Source organism: Mangifera indica, chromosome 8 (genome assembly GCF_011075055.1).
Source record: "Mangifera indica cultivar Alphonso chromosome 8, CATAS_Mindica_2.1, whole genome shotgun sequence".
In the NCBI taxonomy this organism is placed as follows: domain Eukaryota; kingdom Viridiplantae; phylum Streptophyta; class Magnoliopsida; order Sapindales; family Anacardiaceae; genus Mangifera; species Mangifera indica.
Window position 1 is genome coordinate 4,279,709 of NC_058144.1, and position 21,822 is coordinate 4,301,530.

At 33.6% G+C, this 21,822-nt stretch overlaps 2 protein-coding genes across 3 annotated transcripts; one reads left to right on the forward strand and one right to left on the reverse strand.

Moving 5' to 3' along the window:
* Positions 1-868: 868 nt before the first annotated feature.
* LOC123223151 (dual specificity protein phosphatase PHS1-like) lies at positions 869-6,862 on the forward strand. Its single transcript, XM_044646247.1, is given in 12 exon segments — positions 869-1,290; positions 1,427-1,495; positions 1,586-1,728; positions 2,144-2,348; positions 2,645-2,821; positions 2,939-3,099; positions 3,594-4,662; positions 5,026-5,156; positions 5,158-5,170; positions 5,289-5,516; positions 6,069-6,226; positions 6,376-6,862. Coding segments are annotated over 12 exon segments (2,775 nt in total). The 5' UTR covers positions 869-1,230; the 3' UTR covers positions 6,737-6,862.
* Positions 6,863-8,132: 1,270 nt separating this feature from the next.
* On the reverse strand, positions 8,133-15,140 carry LOC123222835 (ATP-dependent Clp protease ATP-binding subunit ClpA homolog CD4B, chloroplastic-like). Of its 2 annotated transcripts, none has more exons than XM_044645809.1 (10): positions 14,950-15,140; positions 13,620-14,201; positions 12,872-12,987; positions 12,628-12,750; positions 12,344-12,529; positions 11,280-11,495; positions 10,262-10,479; positions 10,084-10,159; positions 9,904-9,993; positions 8,133-9,595 (listed from the first exon to the last, which is right to left on the reverse strand). In XM_044645809.1, exons 2-10 carry the CDS (start codon positions 14,182-14,184, stop codon positions 8,405-8,407), a joined length of 2,781 nt encoding a protein of 926 aa, XP_044501744.1. In that variant the 5' UTR covers positions 14,185-14,201; positions 14,950-15,140; the 3' UTR covers positions 8,133-8,404. The 2 variants fall into 2 exon arrangements, with proteins under 2 accessions (XP_044501744.1, XP_044501745.1); XM_044645810.1 differs by having other exon boundaries at positions 14,844-15,140.
* Between the last annotated feature and the right edge of the window lie 6,682 nt (positions 15,141-21,822).

The window sequence follows — 21,822 nt, forward strand, 5'->3', positions numbered from 1 at the left end:
TGTTGTATTATCAAATTTTCTCTCTTTAACTTTGATAATATCAAATACTCACTCATGAGTAGTTAAAATTAACAGAACCCTAACTCTTTAAAATTTTATCTTTTTTTGCCCCCTTAAACTTTAAAAACTAAAAATTTTCTCAGCCTAAGTTTAAAAAAATGACAGTTTTATCTTAGAGTTTCGTTTTGAAATCTCTAACGTCATCTTCGGCTCCATTGTCGGCAACCTCTCCCTCTCAAAGCATCCTCTCCCTCTGGTAGTCTCTCTCCTTCCATTTAGATGTCCAATCGAGGTCGAAGAAGCGGTGGAAGACGAAGCTTTTCGTCTTCACCGTTTTTCTGACACCGATTGGACGTCCAAATAGGAGGAGAGAGATCGCTAAAGGGAGAGGCTGCCGACAATAGAGCCGAAGATTTCAAAACAAAACCCTAGAGTGAAACTGTCATTTTTTAAAACTTTTAGTTTTTAAAGTTTAAGAGGACAAAAAGAGATTATATTTTAGTTTATTTTTAATATTATAAAGAAAATGACAATTTTACCCTTACTACTGTTAATTTTAACTGTTCATGGGTAGTATTTGGTATTATCAAAGTTAAAAAAGAAAAATTTGGGAATACATCATATCTTGGGTGAAAAATAGTCCTTTGGCCTTTTAAGTATTTATGTATATCACCGTATAATTAAATAATTTTTAATTAATAATAAAATAATATGTAATTATATAATAATATATATAAATATATATTTATTTACGTAATTAAAGTAAATATACATAATATTATTTCTGTTAGAATTCTCATTCCTTCGTGTCTATATAAACAAACCTGTGTGTGTCCCAAGTGTCCATAAAGATGAAGACCTTCCAATGAAACTAATCTCATGATCCCATGTGAGCGTGACTAAATAAGGCTAAGGTATTGTGAATGCATCATTGCATAGACAACCACCGTTTGATTGCCGGCAGAGCGACCGGAGCCCCACTCGACTCCCATGTGACTGTGACAAAGCAGAAGCCTCAAATAACACAATATTCCGTCAAAACTAAGCCAATCAACTACGTCCAATTCCACCTAAAAAAGCGCCAACTCTGACGCCCTTTCTTTTTTAAACTCTCTCATTAGTCATTTCTAAAAAAGGCAATCTCTCTCTCTCTCTCTCTCTCTCTCTCTCTTTCAATTTTCTCTAATCTCTATAATTGAGTTCCAGTCGACCCCCCTCCAAATAAAGAAAATGTCCAAGGAGTTAAAGGAACGACCGCCTTCAATCATCAATAACAATGCCCAGCTTCAGGTTCATGTTATTTCAATAAGTCTTTCTTTTTCAATACAATTCAGTTCACTATTAGATGCATATTTATAACATTTTCAATCCTCAACTACAATTTTGTTAATTCACTCACATTGTTGGATCATAACTGTACATGCAGGAAGAGAAAGACCTGGACTTCGGATCTGAAGAACTTGAGCCACCGTTACCCCTCACCGTGACTTCGCGGGTTATTTTTATTTTTATATTTTTCTTATTAAGCTCTCTTTGAGTTTTGTAAGAGAAAATTATTACTGATGTGAATAAAAAAACAATGCAGGTGTTGTATATGTTAGGAGACATTACTGCTGGACCGGCGTATCGGTTCACCCAATGGTTGGAACTAGTCCGTAAACGTAGCGGCAAATACCGCTCCTCCGGCTTCCCTCACCACCTTCAGAGGCTTCACACTATGCCTTTTAGGTCTTTCTTTCTCTTTAATTACTTTCCATTTATATGGATTGGCCTTCCTTCTAAGAAAATGCTTTAATGCTAAGAAATAACTTCAACTGCATATCGTAATTTAATGTATAGAGAATCTAAGTTTTGTTTTGTGGATTTGATTTGAATGCTGTTCTTCTTTTTTTTTTTTTTTTAAGAAAAGTATGGATAAAAGCCCTCGTTAATAATGCATAAAAGAGGGGGATGGTAAGAGTTCCTGTATCTAGTCTTATAGGTAATCAGACTAGTTGATGACTTTTTATGAATTGTGTTCAGCAATATTTGTACATTAGTGTCACTATCAAATGCAATTTCAAATTGCAGCAAAAAGAGATACAACCCACTAATAATTTAGCCTTCAATGGTTTTTCTTATATAGTTCTTGGTTTCCATTCAGTGCAGGAGAATCACTTGGTGATTCTAAAGGTCCTTCGCCAGCTGAGCAAGCTTCGGAGATAAATTTGTGGGAAAGACTAGGGAAAGCTGGTATGTTGGACATCGAGTCAAGCTCTTTTTCTTGGGATATGCTTTCTTCACTTCATCACACAGAGCATGGTTGTAGCACTGACCATTCTGAGGATGAAATGAATAAAGCCCTCGAGGTTTGTGATTATTCTAACCAGATTGAATGGAGTGACACCTATTATCTTCAAATTTAGTTCAAAATTCCATTATTTTAGATGAAGGGAAAGGGGAACAAGGATGCAAACAACAAAGATACTTTCAAGACCTTTTTATTTTTAGTTTCTTGAATCAATATTTCATGTGCTTGATTATTCTTTTTGCAATAGTTATGACATGATGCCCATCTAATGTAAGAATCTGAGAAAAACCAAATTTGTCTTTTGGTTATCTTCTCATTTGCTGCATCAAATTTTCTTCTGTTGTGTGCATGTAGGTTACTGTAAATTCTGGGGGAGTTGTTTTCTTTGCCTTATTCAACCAGCTCAGTTTTGATGATGTTGCTTCAAGTGAAGCTGCAGCTGTTATAAAGTTTTCATCTTCAAGGATGGCCACCCAATCAGAACGCCTTGGCTATGAATTTGCCAAGTGGATAGGAGTCAGAACTCCTCAGGTTATAAATTAATACCCTTTGTTTCCGTCAGCTTAGGCAATGTCCCCCAACTTTTACTCTAGTGGAACTTCCTTTATATCATTTCATTTGTAAGTCAATGTCAATCTATTGTATCAGGCTAGAGTAATTCATAATTGTAATCCAGAGTGGCTCCAGATTAAGGAAGCTGCAGAAAAAGCAAGAGCTACAGCAATCTCAGAAGGAGATGATATTGGTGAAATGACATGTGCTGAACTTCTGGAAGCACTTGAACTCAGCCGATGCCTTCTCTTTATGAGGTGAACATGAAAATTAAGTGAATAAGTTGCTAGAACACAATATCTTGTTGTGCTCCATTTGATGCTCTCTTTATACTTGACTGACAGAACAAGTTGAAAATGGGCAATAGCTTGGTTCATGTACCTGTATTTGTTCTTATGTGTTGAATTTTGCTATAATGAACATTAGGCCATTAGGGTCCTTAAACAATCCTGTAACTTTCTGTACTATTGAGAAGTTCAGTGGCATCGAATTTGGTCAAGTGACTTGATTCACTGGTGTCTTTGAGAAGATACTTTTACGGTATTCATTAGTCTAAAGTTCTTCACAGCACATACCTTCGGTTTTCTTCTAGGACCATGGCTGTGAGGTCAAGAAGATTACATATGTGTAGGTTAATTTCTCTTTATTCATTTATCACAATAGGCCACAAATAGTGGAGCAAGTAGGATATATGATTTGCTGTGTAGGTTTCTTCAAACACTATTAAGATCAAGATATTCTGTGTTCGCAGTTATATTCATGGATCTCCTTTGTTGGAAAGCTCAAATGCATTTGAATCAAGGGAAACTGCAGCAAAGACTGCAGCAGCTCTTGGCCGGGTCTTGATGTTGGACCTTGTCATTAGAAATGAAGATAGACTCCCTTGCCGTGAACTCAGATGGCGTGGAAATCCTGCAAATCTGTTGTTGGCAGACAAAACAGCTTCATTAAGTATAGATGCACTGGAGGAAGCATTTGATTCTACGATTATGAGATATCGGCCAAGAGTGCTTAGAGCTCTTCAAAAGGAGCGAAGGTCCACTTCAATAGATTGCAGATTGAATGCTCATAATCCAGGATTGGTATCACAGAGCTCAGATCTGTCTGATACCATAGAATCTCCAAAATCTAGTGAAATGAGTCGAAGAAGTCAAACATCAGATGATTCAACTGGTTCTGAATTTCATATTGTGGCTATTGACTCCGTTGTTCCTCGTCGTCCTCCTGCTGGAAAACGTGCAAATGACCAGGCAAATTATCCTAAGTTGGTCGAGTTACTTCTCAACAGTTCTGAGTATGCCTCTAATCTGTTACATGATATAACAGGAGGGAAGTTGGAATCCCCTCCATTAGAATATGTCGAGACAACTGATGTGCAGGTGACTGAAATGAATTCGGTTGCTCATGAATTTCGTAATGGGTTCCGTGCTGCTCTCAGAGATCTTCAAGGATTTCATATGTTTGTGCTTACACTTCACCAAAAACTGGATGGGCTGTTACGAGCATTTTTGAATATCATAAATAAGACTTCAGGGGATTTTGACAAGGATGAATTTGTGGTACCGGCATCACCTTCAAATCCTTCTGCGGTTGTCCATTGCCCGTCTCCACCAATCAAGGAGAGGTGCTTTAATGATTGCAATCCAGATTATAGTGATACAGAATTGCAAAAAACAGCTCCAAGGTCATCTTCCAAAGAAAGCTCCGACTGTACTTCACCCATTTCAAGAGAGGGATGGCATGGAAAGTCCTACAAAGGGAGTGGAGATCGTAGCCTGCGTTTGACAGCAAAACTCCGTGATTTCCATAAATGGGCCAAGGTTATTCTTCTAAATGAAATAAATTGTTTTTTATACATCGTATGCAGTTATTTGAAAGTAGCAGTTTACAATAATAACTTTCAGTACATAAACAAATTAATTCTGTTCTAAGTTTGGTTGATCGGCTTAGATTTTGTTGCTGATCTGTGCATATGTATTAGTACAGTGACATTGATCTGATGGCATTGCCTGTCTTCTGTTTTTCCTTTTTGTTCTGATAAGTCAGATGTTTGTTAAGGAATTACATTTCAGTCGTTTTTCTGTGTTGTATTTCAGTTTAGTAATTGTAAACGAGGCTTTACTGGAGATGAAATGTTTTGTTCTTCATGTCTTATTGTGTAATGTTACAATGGCCTTGCTCAGGTTGATGCTGAATCAAGTAAAGAATTGGAACAATGGAATGAATTGCTGAAAAATGATGCTGTTAAACTCTGCCTGGAAAACAGTTTTAATTCAGGGTTCTTTGAAGGTAGTGATAATAACAGTGTTGTTGATGTATGAGTTGAAGGTAATAGTTCAACTAACTACTGGGATTCGATTTTATGTGATGCAGAATCCTTCTGTATATTATTAAGGAATTTGTTCTTTCTCCTAGTCTCCTTTTTAATCTACATTGCAACTTGCAGGTCAGACTTGAACACATTCTAGAGAGAATAACGTTAATATCTGAGGCTGCAAATACAGAGAAGCCATCTTCAGTTACAGCTAGGCTGTTCATCGGTGGAGCCCTGGCTGCAAGATCTGTTTACACACTGAAACATTTAGGTATTACTCATGTACTGTGTTTATGCTCCAATGAAATTGGACAGTCAGATTCTCAGTATCCAGATCTATTTGAGTACAAAAATTTTTCTGTAAGTGCTTCTTTCATAATTCTCTATTTCCAATGTCAGTCAATTTGCTTTTACAGGGCGTTTCTTGTTTGCTTCTTACATCTTGCAGAAGCCATGCATGGTTTCTGCAGATCTAATTCTCTAGATTCATACATGAACACGGGAAGTTCTCCCACTCTCTAACTGCTAGTGAACACTAAAGATGGATTAATAATATCATAATGCTTTTCTTTTACTTGACAATGTGAAAAATATGTTTTAAGAACTTCATATATTATTTTCTGTCTTTCCACCAAATTAATAGTTTGCCTGTGTTTTGCTATTGACACTTTTTTTTTTCTTTTGTTATAATTGACAATAATAGCACAGCTATGATTTGGAAGATACATAGAACCAATGTTTAGCATTCCTTGTTTAATTTAGTGGCAAGGCATTATTCATGATGATTTGTTTCCCAGAATCCCAACATCTAGGCATTATTGGTTGTAGACAACAACTCTGTAAAAGTTATAATTTCCCAGATTTGTTTGGAAAATGTTTTTCACAAATACAGTATTTGCCTACTTTGAATAGATTAGTGACCATGAGGACACAAACATCAGCAGTATCTTTGAAGAAGCTTCAGATTTTATTGATCATGTTGAACAAATCGGTGGGAGGGTTCTAGTGCACTGCTTTGAAGGAAAAAGTAGAAGTGCAACACTGGTGATGGCATACTTAATGCTCAGAAAGTAAGGGAATTACAATTTACATGCTAGAAAAATCTGATTTGTGAGGTCCAAATTTCAGACATCCTGCTCTGGAACCTCCAGTAGATATCATACATGTTGAAAACATTCTTTCTTTAGATAAAAATGGTATTGCATGATCTGTGTTGCAGAAAGTTTACCCTATTAGAAGCATGGAACACCCTAAAACGAGTTCATCGCCGAACCCAACCCAATGATGGGTTTGCAAGGATTCTACTGGATCTTGATAGGGAACTGCATGGGAAAGTCTCAATGGAATGGCAACAGCGGAAGCCAATGATGAAAGTGTGTCCAGTATGTGGGAAAAATGCTGGTCTGAGCAGCAGCTCGCTGAAGCTTCATTTGCAGAAAGCACACAAGAAGCTATCATCCGGAAGTGTGGACAGTGCCATGAATATGGAGATACAGAAGGCTTTAGATGCACTCAAAATAAGCAGAAGTGGGAGTGTGAGTCCTACACTAAGAGAGTCTGATTCCCTTATGAACGAGTAAGATAAGAATACCAATTTACAGTACTACTGCAATGCATTCTCCAAACAGAGTCTTAAATGAAAGAATACAAACTCATGTATAGCATTTTTGAAAATTGAAAAATCAGATAGGCTATTGTACAAGTCAGATAATTCATCTCATCTTTTGCGCTTGAGTCCGTGCTAACACCACCGTATGTGTAATTTCGGTAGGTCTTCTCACTCTATCACAATTTTTTTATTAATGAATTTGATAAATTAACCTTGGAATAAATTTTATTTTTTTAGACTATTTCTCTGATATATACTTTCTAATTTTTACTTGTTTAATACTTGAAGAAGAACAAAAATTTTAAAAATATCAAAACTAAAATCTTTCTTGTTAATGGAATAAAAAAGTGAAAAAATTGATGAAGAATTTTGACCCTAGTTTGAATAATTTGCATGATATTTTTTTTGCAAATTTTATTAGTACTTTTTTATTTAGTTTATCACATGAGTTTTTTTATATTCTTTTAAGTATGGTAAAATGGTTTTAATTAGCGAAAGGTCGATGGGAATATGATATAAACGGAATCTGACTGACGGTATGGGCGTGAGATTAGTTTCCTTGATCAACCTTGGGACGGCCAGAAACCCTTCAATAATTAGAAATTGATATTTGTTAAGAACGTAAGCAAGGCATTGGCTACTTCTGACTAGGATTTAGAAAATATTTTATTAAAAAATTATTTTTAATAGATATAAATAATTAGTATATAAAAAATATTAATATATTATTTTATTTAAATATCTTTAAATATAATTATTTTTAAATATTTTTTATATTATTTATTATATTAATTAAAAATATAATTACCTTTGTCTTAAAAAAATAATAAATAAAATTATATTATAATAAAATAAAAATACTTTGATAATATTTTAATACCTAAGATAGAGAGAATAATTATTATCTTTTATATTACTTATTATATCACTATTTATAATAAAATATTATTAAAATTTTTTATTACTTATAAACCAACAAATATAAATAATAAAATATATATTATCATAATAATCTTTAATATCCACTAACCAAACGGCCCAAAATAAAATCCAAAAAACCCCTCTATTTAACCATTAAATTCCTGTAGTTATTTCCTCGGGTATAATATAATGCTGTGTTCCATCCATGCATGTACATCAAGGATGTTTAAGAAGCAACCACATTTGAGTTCAATGGCAACAACAATATGCTACATTCCCAGTTCTCACCTTGTGGGATTGAGTTAACCAATAACTCTACATTACCCCTGGCAATTTCCTGAAAATATTATAGGGTCCTGTCTTGTCTTGACCATAGGTAGCCAGCATCACTTAATACTATCCCAATACTTCTATCTCATTAAAATGACAACACGATGACTTAATAATAATAATAATAATAATAATAATTCACAGGACAACAGATAAACCAACGGAATCATAATTCATCATTACATTAAGCTAACACTAAAGTCCCTACTATTATCTGCTCCTCAACTGTGTATGCTATTCGTGGTGGTGTAAACCAAATAAAGCCTTGTAAACTTAACCCCCACCAATAAATTCAACAGCTTCCAAGATAATAACACTAACTTTATGTAGCCAGTCCAAAAGAGCATACAAAAACGTAAAAACCACATATCAAATTGATGGGTTACACTTACACCACTGGAAGTGGGTCTGGTAATGACTCAGGGTCTGGGGTGGCACCATTGCTGCCATTGAGAACAGTGACATTTCCATCAGAATCGACATCCACAATGACTGAATCACCCTCTTTAATTTCTCTTGCAAGCATCTTCTCCGCCATGCTGTCCTCCAAAAGTCTCATAATTGCTCTTCTCAATGGCCTAGCACCATAACTTGGGTTGTACCCTTCCTCAACCACCCTCTCTCTAAATCTCTCTGTAACTTGAAGCTCTATGTCTTTTTTCTTCAATCTATCAAGAACTTCCTTCAGCATTATATCAGCAATATCTTTTACCTCCAGCTTAGTCAGCTGCCGGAAAACAATCATCTCATCCAATCTATTCAAGAACTCAGGCCGGAAATATTGCTTCAATTCTTCAGTCACCAGACTTTTAATCCTGTTGTAACTGCTGTCTTTCTCATCATAATCAAGATCAAATCCTATGCGTCGTCCTCCCTTCTCAATAACACTGCTACCAACATTTGACGTCATAATTAGAAGGGTATTTTTGAAATCCACAGTTCTTCCCTTGCTGTCTGTCAACCTTCCATCCTCAAGAATCTGAAGCATCATGTTGAAAACATCAGGATGAGCCTTTTCAATTTCATCAAAGAGTACTACAGTGTATGGACGACGCCGAACAGCCTCAGTCAGCTGACCACCCTCAGTGTAACCCACATAACCAGGGGGAGAACCAATGAGCTTGGAGACTGTGTGTCTCTCCATGAACTCACTCATATCAAGCCTAATCATGGCTTCTTCTGAGCCAAAATAATAAGCAGCAAGTGCTTTTGCCAGTTCTGACTTCCCTACACCAGTAGGACCAGAAAAGATGAAACTAGCAATTGGTCGGTTGGGGTTCTTTAGTCCAACACGAGCACGGCGGATAGCACGGCTAATGGCTTTGACAGCTTCATCCTGACCAACGACTCGCTTATGGAGGGTCTCTTCCATCTTGAGTAAACGATCAGATTCATCTGTTGATACTTTCTCAACAGGAATGCCAGTCCACGCGGAGACAATCTGTTGAATGTCCACTTCAGTCACAACAGGACCCACATCGCCTGCTTCAGTCTCAGCCTTACTCATCTCCTTACCTTTATCAACAAGAGCTGTGATCTGAGCCTTAAGGTCCATTTCTCTATCACGTAACTCCCCAGCCTGTTGAAAAATTATAGGCAATTATGCACCGGCTTTTTTCTTTTTACTTAACCAAAAAAAAAATTTATGCACCGACTAAATAGAGAAGCGGACCAACCAAAATAGCCATATACTATTAATAGCACTCAAGCATTTTATGCTTGATGACAACAAGCATAAGAAAAAAATTACTGCCAAATAAAAATTCAATTTGCACATGTTAACAAACCCCAAGATCTTGTAGAACAATTTGTAGGATCAATTTACTTCAAAACTCATTACACAGTTTACAAAGCATACCGTCAGCAAAATCAAGTTTCTGGACATACCTTTTCAAAATCTTGGCCACGAACAGCTTCATTTTTCTCCTTAGTGATCTGCCTAAGCTCTTTTTCAAGCTCTCTAGCTTCCTCAGGGAGCTGCAGCAACAATCATGTGAGTAATCAATTCATGAGTGAGACAGGACAAGATATGGCAGACAGTGGCAAATCTAGAATATTAGTTCATACCTGAGCATGACGGAGGCGAACTCGAGAACCAGCTTCATCAACCAAATCAATTGCTTTATCAGGTAAAAAGCGATCACTGAAAAATTCAGAGAAACACCAATCATTTAGGATAAAACGTTTCCTTTTTTCTCCATATGTTTACACTATCCGATTAAACCAGAAGGTTCGTACAACAAACCTGATGTATTGGTATGATAGCTGTGCTGCAGAAACTAGTGCTTCATCAGTGTAACGAAGTTTGTGGTGAATCTCGTATCGTTCTCGCAGTCCTTTCAAAATCTGAATAGTTTCATCTACTGATGGTTCAGGAACTTTAACAGGTTGAAAACGTCTTTCCAGTGCTGGGTCTTTCTCAATGTGCTTTCTGTACTCATCTAGTGTCGTGGCTCCAATACACTGCACCAAGTACAGTTAATCAGAAACTACTCAACTGATATCCAATGTATAATAAGATCACAGACAGTCATTTACAGCTGAACTGTTAATTATATCACAATCTCCTCATGCGATCATCCAGAATTGAAATCAAAATTCCCTTTTGTGAATACTACACAAGGAAGTCAGTATCAACAATTTAATGTATCTTTAGAACAAGATTCTGACAGTTCAAACAAAGGAACTAATTAATTCAAATTGAAATAAATTATAAATCCACCACCTACAAGAACTCATAAGCAACAGTAATAAGAAAAATGTAACCAAAGGCTCAACCAAAAGCACCTACTGTTAACACCACAATCTAAAATACTGCAGTTGTGTCTTCACTTCCACAAAAGAAACACTCTTCTAACCAAATCTAACGATAGGTATAAGGTAAGCCTAGAAACAGAAATGCAAACAAAAGCATAGAATTTCATCATGTTGTGTGTTAATTTCCACACAAGAAACACCCTTCTCAACATATCAAGTGATCGGTATAAAGGTAAGCCTAGAGACAGAAACACTGACAAAAGCACAGAATCCCATCATATATAAATTACGATCTAGATCCAACCAGACAGAACTGCACACAGTTATGCAAGGGAACTACCCTCTATCAGACCAACTGGCCTGACCGGTTGAACCATCAACTGCTAGTCAAACCTGTTCTAATTCACCTGAAAACTGTTTTTACCTATCAAAAAAAAAAAAAAAAAATACTATGGAAAGCACAAAACATCTATGACTTATGAACTGCATGAATCTGTCAAAGTTACCTGCAATTCTCCTCTTGCAAGAGCTGGCTTTAAGATGTTAGCAGCATCAATTGCCCCTTCTGCAGCTCCTGCTCCAATTAAGGTGTGCACCTCATCAATGAAAATAATTATTTCATCACTCTGTTTGATTTCCTCCATTAGTTTCTTCAATCTTTCCTCAAACTCTCCACGATATTTTGTCCCAGCAACAAGGAGACCCATATCCAGGGTTATAACCTAAAGTTCAAAAGTTAAAAAATTGCTTGTTCCATTATAGCATCCATTTGTACAAACTTTGTTCTGTATATATATTTAGTCATAAGAATGCACAGAAATGAAAACAAGTCATGAGCATAAAGAAATAGAAAGATCTTCAAGTTGGTCATCTCTATGATACACTTCAAAACCATTAAAAAAGGGACAACTATAATTGTCTTCTTTAAAATTAGGTATAAACCATGTACCTATAAAAAAGCCACCAACTCTAATTCATTAAGCTCCACATTACAGAAAAACCACATAAAAGTATATCCATAGTGATAAATGAAAATAAAATGATTGAAATAAGAAAGTCTGAATTCATCTACAAAGATGATGTCCAAAAGAATCATCTATTCACCAGTATACATCATAACATCTAGACTGCCTGCCTGTTATAATTTCTGCTCCCAATCAGAAAGGCACTAACACTGCAAATAAGAAACTTATTTTCACTTATAAAAAAGAAAAATACCAAATCATGTTCTCTGCACAAATTCACATGCAAATATAAATACATTAAGCATTTTACTTCTACTTTTGAATCTCCATGCCTAACAATTTTTAGCATAAAGTACTTCTGAATGTCAAAATTACCAGATATCCATCAGGTAACATCTTTCATGTTTACTCATATATAAATTCACTATAAACAAACCTCTGAGTAACACAGTTAACCAACCAATTATATCACCTAGTGGCGAAGTATGAAATCCATTTTAAGAGGTATCAATGATATTTAAATAAGTTCAGGAACAAGGCATCAGATGGTTTATACACACACATGAATGATTCTAAGTTGCTAAGCATTCTAAAGTTAAACCTACCTTCTTTCCTTCAATTGTATCAGGAACGTCACCACTTGCAATTCGTTGAGCAAGGCCTTCTGCAATAGCTGTTTTACCCACACCAGGTTCTCCAATTAGACATGGGTTGTTCTTAGTTCGACGGCCCAAAATTTGGATAACACGTTCTATTTGTGGCTGTCTTCCAACAACAGGATCCAATTTACCCTGAAGAAAAAGATAACTAGACTTAGAGACATGTATTTACTGAAGCAGCAAACCACAAAGTACATGCAGAATAGAACACTACAGTAACTGCATTTTACCTCTTCTGCTAACTTGGTTAAATTAGTTCCATACTCCTCCAATGTAGGCATCTTATTGCCACTGCTTCCTCCTCCAACACCAGCACCAACAGCTTCTGTGCTCTCACCAACCATTCGGATAACCTACTCACTCCAATGAAAAGCATATCAAAATTAATTTTCATTAATTCAACAGAAATAACAATCAAAGATTCCATAAATGAAACAAAACAAGGTTAACATGTAATCTATAAGTGCCTCTTGCCTGTGTTCGTATGTTACTTGGGTCAGCACCCAAATTCTCAAGAACACGGGCTGCTACACCTTCCCCTTCACGAAGAAGCCCAAGAAGCAGGTGCTCAGATCCAATATAGTTATGACCTAGAATTTTCAATAAATGGAGAATTGTCAGCAACCAGAAAAAGTTATTTCACATTCAAAAATAAGACATTAATCTATTCTGCATGCTAATACTTCTTCACAATAAGCAAAACAAATGTATATACAGATATGCCACCAAAGTGGAAACATAAAATGTTTGAGTTAATATAAGGTTCTGACAGTTTCTGTAGAACCAAATGGAAGACATATATAACTATAATATAGTCAAGCCCATAACTAACCGCACTGTTAATTTCTTTCTCAGGGAAAGCAAAGCCAAGTCAAATTCAACACACAGATCCATCATTATAAACATCTTATCAAATTTAAATGATTTTTATACATTATTGAGAAGGATATACAAGTTAAACTGGCTCTACTTATTTGATCCTGATGCAATCTATACAAAATAAGGCCATAAACCAAAAGACATACATCTGAAAATTCCACCTTATCCTAGGGAAGGCAAAGTTACAGATCAAAATACATCAAATTATGTCAGAATTATATCAACCAGGCTTGAAACAAATTCAAAACGAATAAAACCCATGGAACTGATAAACACTTTCAAAAATCACCGATATCAGGGGAAAAAAAAAAACACTAGAAACACGAGAGGTAAAATACAGTACCCAATTGACGGGCTTCCTCAAGAGACAGTTCCAAAACACGCTTTGCACGTGGGGTGAATGGAATTTCCACAGCAACAAAACCACTCCCCCTTCCAATTATCTTCTCTACCTCTACACGTGCATCTTTAAGATTGATTCCCATTGATTTGAGAACCTTTGCAGCAATGCCCGTACCTTCACCAATAAGACCCAAAAGAATTTGCTCTGTGCCAACAAAATTGTGACCAAGCCGTCTTGCTTCCTCTTGAGCAAGCATAATGACTTTAATTGCTTTTTCTGTGAAGCGCTCAAACATGGCTTTAACAACCATTCGGCCAGTCCTTCTTCGTCCAGAAGAGAGTGAAATTGCAACCCTGGAGTGGAAATCTAGACCAGGTCTTGTAAAGGTATCTAAAGCATTGGAGCCTCGCAACCCTGAAAAACTTTTCATTCTAAACAAAGGCGATTGTAAACAGCTCATCATTTTGACACTTCTTCTTGACTTCAAAGGTTCTTGAGATTGACCATGCCTTTTACCAGCAACCAAGGCAGGGATATTAGCTGTGTGTACTAGAACCCTCGCCATGGTGTCCACTAAGTAATCTGCATTTGCCACAGTATTTCAGTTAGTGATACAATCATCCCAATCCCCTTACCCTGCCCCAAAACGAATTCATCAAAGGAAAACAAGCGCTGCTCACTAAAATATCATAGCCTAAATTGTTTAGGCAACAAGTAAACAAGAAAGCAGATGATTTTCGACCCCAGCACTAAATTTTCAATCTAGTTATTCCAATCACAGTAAAATGTAACAAATAATCTTTACTTATCATCATTAGTACCTAAACTCAGCAAAACAAATTCAATGAACCATCCAATCCACCCCAGTACCAGTAACCAGATAGAGAATCATAAAATACATACAGAAGACTCATTACTACTAACACACCACAAAATGGAGGCCAGAGAAACGCAAGCCCTAAATCAAATTAATTATGTTCGAAACCCTTTTTGACAAGAAAATGCCTTTTGAAACTCAGGAGCTTCACTGTACAAGCCAGCTGATAAACTAATTGAAATTATAATAATATCTAACAAGCAAATATGAAGAAAATCATAATAAAAAAATCAACAGCCACATAATAACAGTTTAATTCACCATCAGAAATCACTATCAAAAAGAAATGAATTCAAATAGCTCAATCGTCATTCAATCGGAACTTAGATTTCTCCAAAAAGACTTACAAAAAAGGAACCCACAATCCCTAAATTAACAACAAAGAGAGGATAAGCGCCAAACGAGATTGAAAAAAAAAAAATCGAAACAAAATAAAAAATAAAATAAACTGACCTAAATAGTTGAATTTGTTTCTGGTTGATTAGTAATAATAAGAAGATAAGAAGAATAAGATGTGAAAAGAAATGAAATAGAGAAAAAGAGAGACTATTTTTTATGGTCGGCCGAAGAAGATGGGTTAGATAGATGTGGTGAATATAAGAAGCGGTATCAGTTTTTGCTTGTGTGTTGGATAGACTACATCATCTTTTCCTTTGTCTACCGTCTGATTTAAATACCAGTTTCTTAGTCGGTTTTGATTTGTCTAAGCTATTCTGGATCCTTTAGTCTCAGCTGCAGGTCAAAACAAATTCGGTACCTTAAATATCTTTCTATTCTTACCTTTTGCGCCCCTTCACTGTAACGTTGTCGTTTTTTGGTTACTGAAAGTGTCGCTGTAGCATAGACGTACACGCGAAGAGGCAAGGAGTTTCTGATTGAGGATATTTTTTTGATTAAATGGAAGGCTTAAATTGCACATGTAAAACGGTATCAAAAGAGAAACTTGGAATCAGCAGCGCCTCTCATTTTTTGCAAGATCGGTGATTCGACGTCTGTGAGGCTAAAATATCAACCCAAGGCCAGCGCCTATGTTCTCATTCTTTTTTCAAACGAAGAATTTGGAATGGATACCGACCGTTATCTTGCTAATAATAAAATTATATGTATTTATTAGATATATAAATAAATATATTTATATATATTATTATATAATTAGATGATTTTAAATTAAAATTAAAATAATATTAAATCATATAAAAATAAATATAAATATATATATTTATATACTCAAAATAGATACATGTAATATTTCTCTTTCGATAACGGTTGAATATGAGTGAAATATTATTATTAAGTGTTGTTGAAATATCAATGCATTAATGGTTAAATTATAATTTTATGGCCAAAATATTATTTCCCACCTAAGATTCGATGTCAATCTAACTTCTTATCTGTTAATTATCGAAAATTTAAACATCTACTTATCTATTAAATTGCACTGTTACTGTTAGAAGTAAAATTATTATTTAAAAATTTTATTAAAACTCATATTTTAAAATGCCATAATTTTTAAAATATTTATTTTTATCATATAACCTCATATTTTTCAAATTTAAAAACTGACTCCCTCCTCCCCCCTCCAAGTCTAGAGTTTGAAACTCTTATCTTTTTTCTCATTATAACCGTCCCCCAACTTTCTAAAATATTTCAGTTTCACTCTTTTTTTGTCTCTCAATTTCCAAATCCAATATACAATGACCATCCATCGTCTCCAGCTACTAGTTCTCTCTCTTCTGTCTTCCCTTTCCCTTCCGACCACTCTCCCTCCCCTATCCAATCATTTTTGTGTCAAACGAAGACTCACCCAACTAGTCTTCGTCAAATGAAGATTACAAGTCTTCATTTCAAATAAAATTGTTCATCTTTGTTTGAGATGAAGACGATTTTATCTTCGTCTTAGATAAAGACGATCAAATATAAGAGGGAGAGTGGCTGGAAAGGAGAGAGCCAGCAACCAAAGACAACAGATAGTCATCAAATATAAGATCTGAAAATTGAAGGAGAGAAGGGGTGAAACTGAAATGTTTTAGAAAGTTAAAAGGCGATTGTAATGGAAAAAAAGATAAGAGTTATAAACTAGAGTTGAGATGAAAAAGTTAGTTTTTAAACCTGAGAAAATATGACATTAGAGGATAAAAATAAATATTTTAAAATTTTAAGATACTTTTAAAGAATGAGTTTAAATAAAAATTTTAAATAATGATAATTAAAGAATGAAAAAATAAAGTTTACATCAATCCTCGGGGTGAAAAGTAGTCACTCGACTTAATTTTATTTGGCAAGACCGTAAATGAAAATTTACTATAAGATAAATTAACTATAATATTAATGGTAATAAATTATTATTAAAATCGAAAATATAAATAATTATTATTATTAACTTTAATGATAAAAAAATACTAATATTTAGTTTAATGAAATATAAGCAGTGACGAGAATGTAGGGTGAATTATAGTAACATGGAACTGCATCAAAAAGTACTGTTGCCAGAAAGTTGTTAAAACTTAAGGTCGTTCGGTTATGAGTTTTAAAGATTACCTTGGTAATCTATCTTTTATTCCCTTATTTGATTTGTCAGTAATAAAATATTACAGTAATCTTCTATTACTTATGCTGACGTAACAGGTAATATAGGTGGTAATCTGATTACCACTTTCACCTTAGGTATTTAAATATTACCAAGGTAATCTTGATTTTATTATAATTATATTAGTATTTATTAATTTTTTGAGATAAAAATAAATTTATTTTTAATTAATATGACAAATAATATGAAAAATATTTAAAAATAATTATATTTAAGGGCATTTAAGTAAAATAATTTACTAGTAATTTTTTATTATCTTTAACCGAACACAATAATTATTTATATCTATCAAATTTTATTAAGCATAGTAATCATTTATACCCAGTAATCTTTTAAGTATTCTATTTTCAAGATAATCTTTCTATTTTGATAATAAAATATTATTCAAACCAAATGCTCCATGGATAATTTTTAATTATAAAAAAGAGAAATATTAAACTAATAATATATAAATTACCACTGTGTTATATTGTTAATATAATATTATTAAAAAAATTTATTATTTAATAAATCCAATAAAATAAAAAGGCCAAACGACTATTTCGCACTCAAACTATGCTGAATTCTCAAAATTCTCCTAATTAACTATGAAAATACCGTTTACCCACCCATGGTCGGTTAAATTTAACAGAACCCTAGCCTCTGAAAATTTAATCTCATTTCCCCCTCCCCCCCCAAAAGTTTAAAAACTAACTTTTCTCTCATAAGCCAAGTTTGAAAAGATCACATTTTTTCTCCTAGGGTTTAGTTTCCAAACCCCTTCACTTTCTCCGGCGCCATCGCCGACCGTCTCTCCCTCCTAACCGTTTCTCTTTCACCGACAGCCCTCCTTAACTCCACCCCAACCCATCTGGCGTCGAGAGAAGTTGTTTGGGAAAACGATCGTCTTCCCAGATGAAGACGACTCATCTTCCCAGAGGACGACGAGTCGTCTCGTCTTCCCAGAGGATGACGAGTCGTCTCGTCTTCGTCTAGGCGTCTGGAAAGATGATTTCTCTTCCCAGATGACTTCTCTTGGCGTTGGATAGGTTGGGGTGGAGTTGAGGAAGGTCATCGGTGGAAAAGAAATGGTCGGGAGGGAGAGATGGTCGGTGATAGCGCTGGAGAAAGTGAAAGGGTTTGGAAACTAAACCCTAGGGGGGGAATGTGATCTTTTCAAACTTGGTCTAGGGGAGAAAAGTTAATTTTTTAAATTTAGAGGGGGAAATGAAATCATATTTAAGTTTAGTTTTAATATTAAATATAAAATAACAATTTTACCCTCACTACCTTTAATTTTAACTGCTGATGGGTGGGTAAACGGTATTTTCATAGTTAATGGAGGGAATTTTGAGAATTCAGCATAGTTTAGGTGGGAAATAGTCGTTCCGTCAAATAAAAAATAGATTTTATATATGTATAATTAACCAATCACGGAGATTAAAAAGGTACTTTGGGCTTCACCCAACATTTATTTAAGGTCACATCATTTGTTTTTTTGTTTATATGTATTTGTGTTTATATATATATTTTATATATAATTTTAATATATAGATGATATATTATCATGTGATTGAGTGTTATTTTATCTTTAATTTAAAATTATTTAATTAAATAATAATATATCATTTATACACACAAAAAAAAATGTATAAATATAGGTTAGACATTAAAACAAAATCTCAAATTTGTTTATCCAAAAATGATATGATATAAAGCTATACATTTGAAATAATTATGGTGTTATTTTCCAACTTACTATACAAATGTCATTTCATTAATTTTTTATCAATAAAATTATATGTACATATTTTTTGTATATAATTTAAATGCATAAATAATGTATCACTATGTGATTGAATGATTTTAAATTAAAGATAAAATAACATTCAGTCATATGATGATACATTATCTATATACTCAAACTGTATATCCAAAGTGTGTACATATTGTTAATTTTTTATACAGCCAAAAGACTTATTCCCACCCAAGGTTTGGTCTATTCTCAAACTCTTACTCACAAAATTTTAAAAATTCAAATACCCATCATTCTGTTAAAGTTCTTTGTTAAGGTTAAAGGTAAAATTATCATTTAACAAAAATATTGAAAACACTAAAATTTTATCTCCCCTCTCCCCCTTCTTTAGTTTAAAAAACTATCATTTTCTTTCATCCAATATTTGAAAGGTTAAATTTTCTCCTTAGAGTTTTTTTCCTTTTCTCTGGCTACCTTATTTGTTTTGATCGACAACTGATCCTTCCCACCCAACTTTTCTCCTGCTCTAGAGATTCTATCGACAATAGAAGAATCAGATGAAAAAGGACAACGCTTGCACAAATCAGACAAAGATGGATGACACTCACATAAATCAGACACTCAAACAAATCAAATGCTCAGACGAAGACAATTTGATAAGCAATGAAGACTAGGATTTTAACATACCAAAAACACATATTCAATCATAATTCAATAATAGAGGGATTTTAATACATGACATGTATGATCAGGAAAAAGGTTTCATAAAGTTTGTCTTTATTGTGGTTTAAAAACTATAACTCTTCGCTAGATGTTTACTATAGTCGATAAGGTTCTGAACATATTTTTGATAAGTTGATTTTGAGCTCACAACTAAGCCACATGAACCTAAAATGTTACAAAAAAAAATCTGATAACAAAGAAAGAAAACTGATTATCTAAGAATGATTAACACTTTTCAAGAATAATAAAGCTATTTCATGTAAATATAACATTTTAAGGGGTTAAAATATTAAATGAGATAACACATAGGCCAAAAATACAAATATGATTTATCTGAAAGGATTTTAAGTAATTATTAATTTGCATAAGGGGCATGTAAAAGTTCTTTCATAAACCTTATGTATAAAAAGGCAAGCATTATTTCATTTGATACATAAGTTTCATTTTGAACAAAATTCTCCCTCACAGGTCCTCTCAAATTTGTCTTCTCTCTCTAATTAGCAAATGTGCGAATTTCTTTTAGATTTATGGTTTCAAGGTTAAATTTTATCCATACTAGTAGAATCAAGCAAAAATTTTGAAAAAAAAAAAAGAGTAATTTTTATACAAACTTTCTCTATTTCATATTTGTTTTTGTCATTCGATCATATCATAGATGTTATAAGTGTGTAAGATTACCATTTAATATTTAACATGAAAAAGGTAATCAGATTATCTCTTATTTTATCTGTCACATCACTATTAATAATAAAAATATTATTAAAATCTTTTATTACTTTACAAATTAAATAAAATAATAGAAATAATAAAAGATAGATTATCAAAATAATCTTTAAATCTTCCAACCAAACAGACCCTTTGGATTTCCAACTAGTAATTAGTTGATTGATCTTTTGCAGTATTTAAGATTTTTTTATTAAATATATATCATCTACAAGAAACATATAACATTATATTCATTTCAATAATTTGAATAAAACAAACATATAACTTTACCAACTACAAGAAACATTATGATATTTCTAAGGTCAAAGGACTATTTTCGATCCAAAGTATGTTATTATCTCAAAGTTTTCTTTCGTTAACTTTGAAAATTTCATTTACTCACTCATGAACGGTTAAAATTAACGAAATCTAACCCCTTAAAATTTTATCTCTTTCCCCTCCCTCCTAACCCTTAAAAACTAATAATTTCCTCTTAGGCTAAGTTTTAAAAAATAGAATTCCCCCCCCCCCTTAGGGCTTAACTTTCAATCCTCGGCGTCATTGCTGACGAAGAAACTTTCCAAAGGCATCACCATGCTCTGGCGGTCTCTCTTTTCTCCTTTGGAATACAAGTCGATCGAGATCCGGTCTGAAAAGTCAAAAAGCTTCGTCGGGAGACGAAGCTCTTCATCTTCCTAGACAAAGACAACGGTCTTGTCTTCGTATGAGAAAACGATCGTTTTCCCAGAAAAAGACGATCATCTTTCCAGACGAAGATGAGGTCGTCGTCTTCGTCTGGGAAGAAAAAGAGCTTCGTCTCCCGACGAAGCTCTTTGACTTTTCAGGTCAGATGAGTATGGTGATGCCTCTGAAAAGCTTTGTCGTCGACGATGACGTCAGGGATTGAAAGCTAAACCCTATGGGGGGGAATGCTATTTTTTAAAACTTAACCTAGAGAAAAATGATTAGTTTTTAAGGATTAGAGGGGAAACTAGATTAAATTTTAATTTATTTTAAATATTATAAATAAAATGACGATTTTATTCTTTAAACCGTTAATTTTAACAGCTTATGGGTGAATAAATAGGATTTTTATAGTTAACAGATGAAAAGTTGAGATTACAGTATACTTTGAATGGAAAATAGTCCTTTGGCCTATTTCTAAAATGTGCATTTTAGTCTACCAAAGAGCAATTAAGCTTTCTGTAGCGTGCTCTTTAACCTGTCATCACCGATACTGAATCCCCATAAGGTCATTTGATTTCTTTCTTAAAAAGATTTACCCTAATACTATATTTTTATTATTTATATTATTTTATTTAATTTTTTAATAATAAAAAATTACAATAATTTTATATCAACAAAAATAATATGACAATTAATAATGCAATTATTATATTTATTTTAAATATTAAAATATTAAAAAATCTTAATTTTATTCTAATTTTATTTTTATTTATTAATTTTTTAAAAATAAAATAATTTTATTTTTAATTAATATAATAAATAATATATCATACATTTTAAAAGAATTATACCAAAAAATAATTAAATAAAATAATATCTTAATATCCTT